The following is a 13,341-nucleotide window of genomic DNA, read 5'->3' on the forward strand; positions in this document are numbered from 1 at the left end:
GGTGGGGGGTGTGGGGGGAAAGAGAGGTGACTTGGACATGTTTGGCACTCAATAATAATAATAATAATCCTCGCATTCGATACAGCGCCTTACCACGTCGTTGAGACAGCGACGACTCACACGGCGTCGGCGTCTCCGCAAACATCCGTGGATTGAGCGATCCATTTTTGGGGGGATTATCAACAACACCGGGCAGTAATAAAATATTTTGTTTCGCCCACCAAACACACAGTCACTGCACTTTACAGTGTACCCCGTGAGGCGCTTTGAGACGTCTCGACGACGTGATCAGGCGCCGGGCCAAACGCCAGGGATTATTATTAGTAGTAGTAGTAGTATTAAACCAAGCTACCGGTGCGGAAAGTGGGGGGATGGGGTGGGTGGGATACAGTGACGATGCGTGGGGGGCGGGGGTTTGGGGGGGGGGGGGGGGGAGAAGAGGGGCTCAGGATGCGGAGTCGGAAGCCTCTGAGCTGTCCTTTACGTCTGTGCTCTCAGTCGCCTCACTGATCTCGCTGACATCCTTACTGTCCCCACTGTCCTCGGCCCCCTCGTGTCGTCGCCCGCCCCCCCCACCCCCACACCTCTCGTCCCGGCAGCAGTTGAGGATGGGGCTAGGCCTGTGGTCGGGCCGGTAGTCCAGAAAGCCCGCCGTGCTCTGTCTCAGCCTCTCCTTCGTGTCTGATTGTTTCCTGAACTGGAGGAAAGGGGGAAGCCATGAGAGGGGCAGGGAGGAAGCCATGAGAACCCCACATTTTCCCCCTGCATCTCATTCCCCCCGCTCCCAACGCAATGCATTCCCTCACAATTCACACACACACACATTTACCCCCCCATACACAATCTCACCCACATTCCCCCTCACACACTACCCTTCTCTTCCCCCCCCCCCAACGCTCCCCCTCCCCACGGTAGCAGAAACAAAGCCAAACCTCGTCTGCCATCTGCGTGAGGTCTCGTTTCATGGCGTAGGCATCCTCCCCGTCTGCGTAGTATTTGGGCTCCACCTCACTGATCCTGTCAGAGAGAGAGAGTGCGTGTTTCAGAGAGAATAGGGGGAGGGAGCGAGTAAGAGAGTGAGAAAGAGCACGAGGAAGAGAGGGAGAGAGAGCGAGAGTGTAGGTGACAAGAGAGAGAGCGGGTGTGAAAGGGAGTGCATGTGTGAGAGATGCACCACCATCCCCATATACATAAACAGCAATGCCCACCCCACCCACAGATCAGTCTCATCACAGTGAGGTGTGTGGCAGTGTTAGTCGTCGGACCTGGTGGGCGAGAGAGAGAGAGAGAGCGAGCGAGAAAGAGAGCACGAGAGAGAGAGAGAGAGAGAGAGAGAGACTTACTGAAAGTTCAGGGTGTTGGAGTAAGATGTAGAGCTGCTCGGTTACTGTGGGGGAAAAGAGAAGAGAGAGTCAGTGGGTCAGAGATTAACACAACAACAAATCACACTTGTGTAGCCCTTCACGGTGGAAAGATGTCCCAAGGCGCTGGGCTGGACAGTCAGGGGTTTGGCCCCGAGCTGGGGGTTGGGATCAGGAGGGGATGGAGGGCGACCGAAGATGCGGTTGGTCGAAGAGGGTCAAGAGAAGGGACTTGATGGAGGCGAGGGAGGGAGGGAGCGAGGCGGAGGGACTGCGAGATGTCGTTCCAGAGGGTGGGGGCAGAGAGGCAGAAGGCACGACCGGCGTGTGCATTTGACCCGGCGCCTTATCACGCCGTTGAGACGCCCCAAAGACAGCTCTCTCTCTCCCTCTCTCGATGGCCGAGCTGTGGGGGCTTAGCCAGTTAGACTCCAGCAGTTACCTCCATGCACACGCACACACACACACACGCACACCACACGCGTGTACCTCTTCCTGACGTGTAAGGAGACGTAACGGGCATTGAAGTTCTCGATCATCGCCCTGGAAGCTTGGTCCATCAGTTTCTGAGCCAGGCCGAGCCGCCTGTGGGATCTCTTCACAGCCTGCAGCGCCCGGCAGGAATCACAGCGTTACCGCGGCCCGCGACATCACATCGGACACCACCCCCCGCTCACCGTTAAGACGCTGGGCTGCAGCAGGCCAAGGGCGCAGCGAGTGTTGCAGCACTGAATGCAGGGCCGCGAGTTTAAATGCAAGGGTCGAAGGTGACGAGGGAGAAAGGGAGGTTCGGAGAAAGGAGAGACACACACACACAGAGTGAGAGGAGACACATACAGTGAGAAGAGGGAGAGAGAGAGACTCACAGAGTGAGAGAGAGAGAGACATACACACGGTGAGAGGAGACACACACACACACATACAGAGTGAGGAGAGAGACACACACACACACAGAGGAGAGAGACACACACACACACACAGAGTGAGAGGAAAGAGACGCACACAAGGTGAGAGGAGACACACACACACATACACAGAGGAGAGAGACACACACAGAAGTACACACACACACACACACAGAGAGACACACACCATGAGACACACACACAGTGAGAGACACACACAGTGAGAGGACACACATACACACACACACACACACACAGTGAGAGACACACATACACAGAGGGAGAAGACAAGAGGGAGAGCGAGACACACACACACAGTCCCTTACTCCCAGTCCGCTCCCACACACTGGACCGTGCTAGCTCCCTACCAGTGAGGTGATGTGTCCATGAGGCACGTCGTCGGGATCCTCCTCCCTGCGGACAGACACAGAACCACTCAAACCTCAACCCAGCAACACACCAGAGCCCTCTATCACCTGCCCAGAGCCAGACAGAGGGAGAGACAGACACAGAGAGAGAGAGACAGACAGACAGAGAGGGGAGACAGAGAGAGTTAGAGACAAGGAGAGAGAGAGGGAGAATCAGCGAGAGAAAAACAGACTCAGAGGGAGAAACAGAAGGAGAGAGAGCGAGATTCTCAGGCTTCATCACCCCAGTCCCGAGCCCACCCCACCTACAGAGAGAGAGAGAGAGAAAACAGACAGACAGAGATGACATTACTCTCTCCCTCCCTCATGTGAGAGCAAGCGCGAGAAAGAGAGAGGGAGAGAGAGAGAGAGAGACGTTCTCAGGCTCCATTATCCCAGTGCTGAGCTCCGCCACATACACAGAGAGAGAAAGAGAGCGAGAAAGAAGCGAGAGAGATGACATTACCCCCTCCCTCCCTCCCTCATGTGCTCACTGGCTTAAGAGACTTGGACAGGGTGGGGGAGGGCGGGGAAATCACACGAGGGAGGTGTCGGAAGGCTTACATTTTGGCCAGCACGTAGCCCACAATCTTCCCATTCTCATCCTCGGCGATATAGGAAAGCTGAAAGCAGAAGGCAAGGGGTTAAGTGGAGAGAATGGCGTCCGGTGGCTCAGGGGTTCAGAGGCCTCGCCTCGCAAGCGGGTTCCATTCGATTCCCGGGCAGGACAGGACAGGTTTCCTTACACCACACACACACACAGTGACACACACGCCTGTGTTTCCCAGTCAGTGGGAACCCTCTCGTGAGTCGATTGGCGGATCGCTTTCCGGGGGTAACAATCCCAACCCCACCCCAAAAAATTGGGTCACTCAACCCACGACTGTTTGCGGGGACGTCGCTGGGCGCAACCGGCTGCCGCTTTTCGCCCACAAAACACGCAGTCACTGCACTTTAGTGAGTCCCGCGAAGCGCTTTGAGAGGTTCAAGGATGTGATCTGGCGCCGGGTCAAATGCGAGGATTATTATTATTATTATTACTACCTGTGGCCAGGACAGGCCATGATAGAAGTAGTATTTCATCTGGTAGTTTTCAGGCAGACACAGCAGGTTACAGTGCTGCATGTTCATCAGGTCTTCTGGCTGCGGACGGGAGGAGAAACATAAAAACGTGAGAGTTTGCTCAGAGAGAGACGACCAAGGTCCACCCAGTTCGCTTTCCGCCATCCTGGCACTCGCTCAACATGTCCTGTCCCAAACTATACACTGTATCTCCCCCCCCCCCCCCCCCCAGTGGAGCCCTGTAGCTCAGGGGTTAGACCCCTCGCCTCGCAAACCAGAGGACCCGGGTTCGATTCCCGGGTGGGAGACAGGACAGGGAGAAACCTTAGGCAAGTTTCCTTACTACACACAGACAGACACACACACCCCCCCACGCGCCTGTGTCCCGGCAGTCAGTAGGAATCGCTTGTCAGGCGATTGGGGGATCACTTTCGGGGGTAATAATCCCTTCAAAACAATAATAATTTGGTCACTCAACTCACAACTGTTTGTGGGGACATCGCTGGGCCCAGTTGGCTGTCGCTTTGCGCCCACAAAACACACAGTCACTACACTTTACAGTGCGTCCTATGATGCGTCTGAGACGTCTCAAAGACGCGATGAGCCGCCGGGTCAAACCCCAGGATTAGTATCTCATTTGTTCTTGAAAGGATCGACACTTTCCGCTTCCACCATCTCCCTATGCAGCCATACATTTACCACTCGCTCACTGAAGTGTAGTGACTGTGCATTCTGTGGGCGAAACACGGCAGCCAATTGCACACAGCGACGTCCCCCAAACAGTCGTGGATTGAGTGACCACCAGCTTTTTATTTGGGAGAGATTATTACGCCCCAGAGAGCAATCTAACAAGCGGGTTCCTGTTTGCTGCTGGTAAACACCACGACTCTACGGGACTCTACAAGTGGGGATAGTGAGCTCAAAAGCCCCTCGAGATTTTGGGGGGGGGGGGGGGGGCACGGGAAGGGGTTGAGTTGAACCCCAAACCTCCTGACCCAGAAGGTGAGCGAGCGAGAGGGTGAGTGAGTGAGTGAGTTGACAGGCTAAAGCACGGGCGCTGGGTAAGGAGAGGAAATAGCACACAATCCGCTCTCTCTCTCTCTCTCTCTCTCTCTCCCTCATTCCCTCTAATCTGATTCTCTAATCTTTCCGTCAGGCACTAAAGCCGTTTAGCAACCAGCGATGATCCTCAGGAAACCGGTGATCTCCTATCCTCTTCACTGGGATTAGCCAGAGGGGAGCCAACACCCAGAAACTGCCCAAAATAGCCCTGAAATGGGAAGGGGCCGGAGCCAATAACTCCGCAGACTGAACCCCAGGCCTCTCCCCCACCGCTCAGCCTCTCAATCAGGCTTAGGAGGCTTAGGAGTATTGGTTAGACCCCTCCCTCGCACCCCACAGCCCCTGTAGCTCAGGGGTTAGACCCCTCGCCTCGCACCCCACAGCCCCTGTAGCTCAGGGGTTAGACCCCTCGCCTCGCACCCCACAGCCCCTGTAGCTCAGGGGTTAGACCCCTCGCCTCGCACCCCACAGCCCCTGTATGTAGCTCAGGGGTTAGACCCCTCCCCTCGCACCCCACAGCCCCTGTAACTCAGGGGTTAGACCCCTCGCCTCACAAGCCAGAGGACCCGGGTTTGATTCCCGGGCGGGACAGGACAGGGGGAAACCTTAGGCAAGTTTCCTTACACGCCCCCCCCCCCCCCCCACAGGCCTCTGTTTACCAGCAGTAAGTAGGAACGCGTTTGTTAGTTGATTGGCGGATCGCTTTCTGGAGATAATAATCCGTCCAAAATCATAATAATTTGGTCGCTCAACCCACGACTGTTTCTGGGCCGACGCTGGGTGCAATCGGCTGCTGCGTTCCGCCCACGAAACACACAGTCACTCCACTTTACAGTGTATCCTGTGAAGCGCTTTGAGACGTCTCGAAGAGGCGACAAGGCGCCGGGTCAAATGCCAGGGTTATTACTATTATGTCGGTGTTTCCTTCTGCAAAACATTGTCCGCCCTAATCCCCTGCTCTCTCCTCGCTCCCCAGAGTCAGGAGGTTGTGGGGTTCACACACACACACGTTGGGGGTTTTGAGCTCATAGTCCAGGCCAATGCTCCAGCGCAAGGCCGGGGGGGGAGACAGAGAGGGAGAGAGAGAGAGAGAGAGAGCGCCGTCCTTCGGGTGAGATGGCTGTTTGTGGGGACATCGCTGTGAGCAAAACGGAGCCTGCCCGCAAAACACACAGTCACTACACTTTACAGTCAAACCCCGCGATCATCTCCCACAGTGCTTCACGGTTAAGACTCAAATAGACCCGAGTGATATGTCAGATTGCCCGCTCTCTCTTCTTTCTTTATCGTTCCCTCTCTCCTCGCCCTCTCTTTTTCTCTCTCTCCACCTCTCCCTTCATCCTTTCTCTCTCTCCCCACTCACTCTCTGACTCTTTCTTCCCCCTTCGTCTCCCTTCATCCTCTTTCTCACCTTCTCCGTCTCCTCCTCCCCCGATTTCTTATCTCTCTCCTCACCTTCCCCCTCTCTCTCTCTTCACCATGCTTTTCGCTCTTCACTCTCTCCTCCCGCTCTATCTCTCCTCCTTTCTCTCCCACCCTCTTTCCTCGCTCTCTCTCTCTCCCTTGTCTGATCCTTTCTCACTCCTCCTTTCCCCTCCTCCTCTCTCTCTTTACTCTTTCTCTCTCACTCTCTCTTTTCTTACCCTTTCTCCCTCTCCTCCTTTCTTACCGCCCCTTCCCTCCTTCCCTCCCTCTCTCTCTTTTCCTACCCTTCTTCTCTCACTCACTCTCTCTCCCTTTCTCCCTCTCCTCCTTTCTAACCGCCCTTCCCTCCTTCACTCACTCTCTCTCTTTTCTTACCCATCCTCTCTCGCTCACTCTCTCTCCCTCCCTTTTCTTACCCTTTCTCCCTCTACTCCCTTCTTACCTCCCTCCTCCTCTCTCTCTCTCTCTCTCCCTCCCTTCTCCGCCAATCTTGGGCCTAACTCCAGCCCGAGGCTTCCCTGCGGCCTTCGGGCCGCGGTGTGTAGTGTGAGGCCGGGGCCTGGGGTAGAGCGGGAGGCCGGGGCCTGGGGTACAGTGTGGGGCCGGAGCCCGGGGTACAGTGTGGGGCCGGGGCCTGGGGCACAGTGTGGGGCCGGGGCCTGGGGCACAGTGTGGGGCCGGAGCCCGGGGCACAGTGTGGGGCCGGGGCCTGGGCACAGTGTGGGGCCGGGGCCTGGGGCACAGTGTGGGGCCGGAGCCCGGGGTACAGTGTGGGGCCGGGGCCTGGGGCACAGTGTGGGGCCGGGGCCTGGGGCACAGTGTGGGGCCGGGGCCTGGGGCACAGTGTGGGGCCGGGGCACAGTGTGGGCCCGGGGTACAGTGTGGGGCCGGGGCACAGTGTGGGGCCGGGGCCCGGGGCACAGTGTGGGCCCGGGGTACAGTGTGGGCCCGGGGTACAGTGTGGGGCCTGGGCCTGGGGTACAGTGTGGGCCCGGGGTACAGTGTGGGGCCGGGGCACAGTGTGGGGCCGGGGCCCGGGGCACAGTGTGGGCCCGGGGTACAGTGTGGGCCCGGGGTACAGTGTGGGGCCTGGGCCTGGGGTACAGTGTGGGCCCGGGGTACAGTGTGGGCCCGGGGCACAGTGTGGGGCCGGGGCCCGGGGCACAGTGTGGGCCCGGGGTACAGTGTGGGGCCGGGGCCTGGGGTACAGTGTGGGCCTGGGGTACAGTGTGGGCCCGGGGCCCGGGGTACAGTGTGGGGCCGGGGCCTGGGGCACAGTGTGGGCCCGGGGTACAGTGTGGGCCCGGGGTACAGTGTGGGGCCTGGGCCTGGGTACAGTGTGGGCCCGGGGTACAGTGTGGGCCCGGGGCCCGGGGTACAGTGTGGGGCCGGGGCACAGTGTGGGGCCGGGGCCCGGGGCACAGTGTGGGCCCGGGGTACAGTGTGGGGCCGGGGCCTGGGGTACAGTGTGGGCCCGGGGCCCGGGGTACAGTGTGGGGCCGGGGCCCGGGGTACAGTGTGGGGCCGGGGCCCGGGGTACAGTGTGGGCCCGGGGTACAGTGTGGGGCCGGGGCCTGGGGTACAGTGTGGGCCCGGGGTACAGTGTGGGCCCGGGGCCCGGGGTACAGTGTGGGGCCGGGGCACAGTGTGGGCCCGGGGTACAGTGTGGGCCCGGGGCCCGGGGTACAGTGTGGGCCCGGGGTACAGTGTGGGCCCGGGGTACAGTGTGGGCCCGGGGTACAGTGTGGGCCTGGGGTACAGTGTGGGCCTGGGGTACAGTGTGGGGCCGGGGTACAGTGTGGGGCCGGGTACAGTGGGGCCGGGCCCGGGGTACAGTGTGGGCCCGGGGTACAGTGTGGGCCCGGGGTACAGTGTGGGCCTGGGTACAGTGTGGGCCTGGGGTACAGTGTGGGGCCGGGGTACAGTGTGGGGCCGGGGCCCGGGGTACAGTGTGGGCCCGGGGTACAGTGTGGGCCCGGGGTACAGTGTGGGGCCGGGGCCTGGGGTACAGTGTGGGGCCGGGGCACAGTGTGGGGCCGGGGCCTGGGGTACAGTGTGGGGCCGGGGCCTGGGGTACAGTGTGGGCCTGGGGTACAGTGTGGGCCTGGGGTACAGTGTGGGCCCGGGGCTGAGCCACTCACCCGGGCGTTGCGGATGTTCATGGCGACGGTTGGCGTTTGAAACCGTTCGAAAGACAAACGGCCCCAGAACCTTCTTCCCGCCTGACCGTTGCAGCGGCACGCGGGCCGGGAGAGGGGGGGGCGGGGCTCGGCTCCAGCGACTGACGGCGGCCGCGACCAATCGGAGCGAGCGGAAGCCGCGGGTCAGCGCCGCGCCGAACCAATCAGAGCCGCGCAGCGGGCGGGGCCGAGTGGCTGAGCGCCCGCCGAACAGCGCGCGGGCTGGGGGGCGTGACTGAGCTCGTGACTAACGGGCGCCTTGACCAATCAGAGTGGGTGAGAGGGGCGGGATTTTTCTCGGCGACGGGCCAATCAGGGTCATCGGGGCTTCAGGGTGGTGCGTCTGACTGATGGGCAGCAGCCGCGGCCAATGGGAGAGCGGGTGGAAGGCGGGGACTGGCGTCGGGTCGGAGCCAATCGGGCGTGACGGAGGGGAGTGACCGACAGCCGCTCCGACCAATGAGGGGGAGCGGAAGGCGGGATTGTCGGACACCTCGGGCCAATCAGGACTGGGGATTGATTGACCAGGGGGGTGATTGCGTAACAGTTGTTCTCCCGCGAAACGCACAGTCACTACACTTCACGGCGTCGCCCGTGAGGCGCTTTGAGACGTCTCGAGCACGTGACCACGCGTGCGAGGGGGAGCCAGTGGGGTCTGGCGAGGGCTGCGGGTGATGGGGTGATGGGTTTAGGGGGTGAGGGGGAGCCAGTGGGGGCTGGCGAGGGCTGGGGTGATGGGGGGACGGGGTTTAGGGGGTGAGGGGTGGCCAGTGGGGCCTGGCGAGGGCTGCGGGTGATGGGGTGATGGGGTTTAGGGGGTGAGGGGGAGCCAGTGGGGTCTGGCGAGGGCTGCGGGTGATGGGGGACGGGGTTTAGGGGTGAGGGGGAGCCAGTGGGGGCTGGCGAGGGCTGGGTGATGGGGGGGACGGGTTTAGGGGGTGAGGGGGAGCCAGTGGGGGCTGGCGAGGGCTGCGGGTGATGGGGGGACGGGGTTTAGGGGTGAGGGGGAGCAGTGGGGCCGGGCGAGGGCTGGGGTGATGGGGGGACGGGTTTAGGGGGTGAGGGGTGGCCAGTGGGGCCTGGCGAGGGCTGCGGGTGATGGGGTGAGGGGGTTCAGTGTGTGAGGGGTGGCCAGTGGGGTCTGGCGAGGGCTGGGGTGATGGGGTGAGGGGGTTCAGTGTGTGAGGGGTGGCCAGTGGCCAGTGGCCAGTGTGAGGATCTTGCAGGAGGGGAATGGGTTAACGGGAGAGATTAACGCTCCAAATCCCGATTATTATGTTGACCCGGGGTGTACCTGGTTACCTGAAACGTCCACAAAATCACCCACTCTTAGTGGGGTCGGGTGACGTCAAAGGAGCCGTTAAGTGGCCCGGCCGACACACGGCTGAGGCAGCGCAATGGCATCCGAATTAAGAGATAAGGTCTTTTGGGAGAGGGTTGATACGAGGGGGAGGTTCGTTAATCAGGGACTGACGGGAGTCGGAGACGGGCGTTGGGGTCTGTATAAAAGGGGAGTCCTCCAGTTGCTGCCCTTGGGATAGACGGAGCGCCAGAGAGTGAACAAGAAAAGGGGGAGAGCGAGAGAACGAGAGAGAGAGAGAGAGAGAGAGAGAGGAGCGCAGGGACCATGGCAGAGCCGAGGGGATCCGTTGCGTTCGCCGCGAGGCGGTGGAACGACCACGAAGGCACGACCGTCGGCGAATTCACTTACACCAACAGCAACAGCACGAGGGGTAATCGTTTTACCGTCGTCGTCGCCGCCCTTTAACGACAACAATAGCAACAGTAATCCCCGGGGTTCGACCCGGCGCCCGATCGCGTCGTCGTGGACCCCTCGAAGCGCTTCACGGGCACAGGCCGTCGGGCGTAGTGACTGTGTGTGTGTTTTGGGGCCCAAACGCGGCAGCCGATCGCGCCCGGCGACGTCCCCACAAACAGTGGTGGTGGGCGGATTGAGTTATGTTTGTTGGAGGCGTAAATGGGACACTCTCCCTCTCTCTCCCTGGAGGGACGCCCTCTGCTTACCTAATTCCGGAGAGTATTAGGCGCAGATTGGGCGAGAGCCGAGGCTCGGTGTAGGGGGGGGGTGGGGGGAGCCCAGAGTGTGGGTTGGGGGGTAACCGCTGGAGTCTAACCAGCGTATATAATAATAATAATAATCCTCACGATTTGACCGAGCGCTCAGTAATCTAATTATATAAAGTCCTGAGCTCAGGGGTCAGACCCCCCCCCCCCCACACCCCACAGCCCCTATAGCTCAGGGGTTAGACCCCTCGCCTCACACCCCACAGCCCTGTAGCTCAGGGGCTTAGACCCCCCCCCTCGCACCCCACAGCCCCTGTAGCTCAGGGGTTAGACCCCCCCCCCGCACCCCACAGCCCCTGTAGCTCAGGGGTTAGAGCCCTCCCCTCGCACCCCACAGTCCCTGTAGCTCAGGGGTTAGAGCCCTCGCCTCGCAAGCCAGAGGACCCGGGTTCGATTCCCAGGTGGGACAGGACAGGGGGAAACCTTAGGCAAGTTTCCTTACTCCCCACCCCCCCCACCACACACACACACACATTTGTGGGGACGTCACTGAGCGCAATCGGCTGCCGCCTTTGGCCCCCGAAACCCACAGTCCCTACACTTGTCCGCGCGAAGCTCTTCGGGAGACGTCTCGACGACGCGATCAGGCGCCGGGTCAAATATCCGCAAATAACACTAACAGCAATAATAATAATAATGATAATAATAATAATAATCTCTGCTTTTGACCTCATCGAGATGCCTCAAAGCCCTTCGCGGGGAGAGAGAGAGAGAGAGAGACGCACGAACAAGTGTAGTGACTGTGTGTTTTTGGTCTTAATTGTTATTTGTTTACCCCTCTTCCCCCCCACCCCGCCCACCACCCTCCCCACCCCCACCCCCCCCCACCGCAGACCCCTTCGAAGGGCCGAACTACCACATCGCCCCCCGCTGGACCTACAACCTGACCAGCCTGTGGATGGTCGTAGTGGTCATCCTCTCGGTGTTCACCAACGGCTTGGTTCTGGTGGCCACCTGGAAGTTCAAGAAGCTCCGCCACCCCCTGAACTGGATCCTGGTCAACCTGGCGATCGCGGACCTCGGGGAGACCCTGTTCGCCAGCACCATCAGCATCTGCAACCAGGTCTTCGGCTACTTCATCCTGGGGCACCCGATGTGCGTGTTCGAGGGCTTCACCGTCTCGGCCTGCGGTGAGCGAGCAGGAGACTCGTGGCTCTCTCGGTCGCGCTCTCTGTCTCTCGGTGGCTCTCTCTCCGTCGCTCTCTCTGTCTCTCGGTCACTCTCGGTCGCTCTCTCTGTCTCTCGGTCACTCTCTCTCCATCGTTCTCTCGGTCACTCTCTGTTGCTCTCTCGGTCACTCTCTGTCGCTCTCTGTCTCTCGGTCACTCTCTCTCCATCGCTCTCTCGGTCACTCTCTGTCGCTCTCTCAGTCACTCTCTGTCGCTCTCTCTGTCTCTCGGTCACTCTCTGTCTCTCGGTCCCTCTCTCTCTATTACAGTCTCTCTATCTCTCTGTTACAGTCCCTCTCTCTCGATTACAGTCTCTCTCTCCCTCTGTGTGTGTGTGTGTGTGTGTCACAGGTATCACGGCTCTCTGGTCTCTCACAATCATTGCCTGGGAACGGTGGGTTGTCGTTTGCAAACCTTTCGGGAACGTCAAGTTTGACGGAAAATGGGCAGCGTTTGGAATAATCTTTTCCTGGGTTTGGTCCATCGGCTGGTGTCTGCCGCCCGTGTTCGGCTGGAGCAGGTCAGTTATTATTATTAATAATAATATTAATAGTATTATTAATAATAACAATAATATTAATAATCATGATATAATAATATCATAACAATCCTCTCGTGTGACCCGGCGCCCGATCGCGTTGTCGAGACGTCTCAAAGCGCTTCACGGGACACGCTGCCGAGTGTAGTGACTGGGTTTTGTGGGGCCAGACGCGGCAGCCGATCGCGCCCGGCGATTGGGGAGAGTGAGCCTCTGACGATGCTATCAATCGATCAATCGATTAATTAATAATTTGGTCGCTTCAGCCCACGACTGTTTGTGGGGACGTCGCTGAGCGCGATCGGCTGCCAACGATCCGCCGTTACTGATTAATTATTGATTATTAACCGTTGATTATCAATGAGCGAATATTAATTCTTGATTAAAAATTGTTGGCAGTTGATTATTAGAGATTAATTATCGGTTATCGGTGATGGAGTATTGATTGTTAATCAGTGACCATTAATTGTTGGTTATTGATTATTGATTAATTATTGGTTATTGCTGGCTCTGATCTCCCCACATCAGGTATTGGCCACATGGGCTGAAGACGTCCTGTGGCCCTGACGTGTTCAGTGGCAGCTCTGACCCCGGTGTCAAGTCGTACATGGTGACCCTCGTCATCACCTGCGCAGCTCTGCCCCTGACCATCATCATCGTCTGCTACCTCCAAGTCTGGCTCGCTATCAGGGCGGTAAGGCCCTCTCTCTCTCTCTCTGTCTCTCCCTCGCTCTCTGTCTCTCTCTCGCTCTCCCGCTCTCTCTCTGTCTCTCCCCCTCTCTCCCTCCCTCTCTCTCTTGCTTGCTCTCCCCCTCTCTCTCTGTCTTTCTCTCTCCCTCCCTCTCTCTCTCTCTCTGTCTCTCTCTCTTTCTCGTGGTTTGCGAGGCGAGGGGTCTAACCCCTGAGCTACTGGGGACCGTGGCTTGCGAGGCGAGGGTGGTCTGAACCCCCTGAGCTACAGGGTACACCCCACACGTAATCCTTGGCAGCCTTTGACCCCTTCTCGGTCCTCTCCACAGGTGGCAATGCAGCAGAAGGAGTCGGAATCCACCCAAAAGGCGGAGAAGGAAGTGTCGCGAATGGTGGTCGTAATGATCATTGCTTTCTGCTTCTGTTGGGGACCGTACACCTCGTTTGCCGTCTTCTC

The 13,341-nt window shown here is 59.3% G+C and overlaps 2 protein-coding genes across 2 annotated transcripts; one reads left to right on the top strand and one right to left on the bottom strand.

The window, feature by feature from the left end:
- Positions 1 to 423: 423 nt before the first annotated feature.
- naa10 (N-alpha-acetyltransferase 10, NatA catalytic subuni) lies at positions 424 to 8,489 on the bottom strand. Its single transcript, XM_042346382.1, is given in 9 exon segments — positions 424 to 697; positions 933 to 1,017; positions 1,344 to 1,368; positions 1,371 to 1,387; positions 1,851 to 1,966; positions 2,635 to 2,680; positions 3,238 to 3,296; positions 3,718 to 3,816; positions 8,364 to 8,489. Coding segments are annotated over 9 exon segments (720 nt in total). The 5' UTR covers positions 8,385 to 8,489; the 3' UTR covers positions 424 to 445.
- Positions 8,490 to 10,029: 1,540 nt separating this feature from the next.
- LOC103173312 (red-sensitive opsin-like) lies at positions 10,030 to 13,341 on the top strand (the record flags this gene model as incomplete). The annotated part of the gene is given in 5 exon segments (NM_001292806.1): positions 10,030 to 10,135; positions 11,321 to 11,617; positions 12,008 to 12,176; positions 12,723 to 12,888; positions 13,214 to 13,341. Coding segments are annotated over 5 exon segments (866 nt in total), but the record flags the coding sequence as incomplete, so codon positions are not given.

This window comes from Callorhinchus milii, unplaced genomic scaffold (genome assembly GCF_018977255.1).
Source record: "Callorhinchus milii isolate IMCB2004 unplaced genomic scaffold, IMCB_Cmil_1.0 Scaffold684, whole genome shotgun sequence".
Classification (NCBI taxonomy): domain Eukaryota; kingdom Metazoa; phylum Chordata; class Chondrichthyes; order Chimaeriformes; family Callorhinchidae; genus Callorhinchus; species Callorhinchus milii.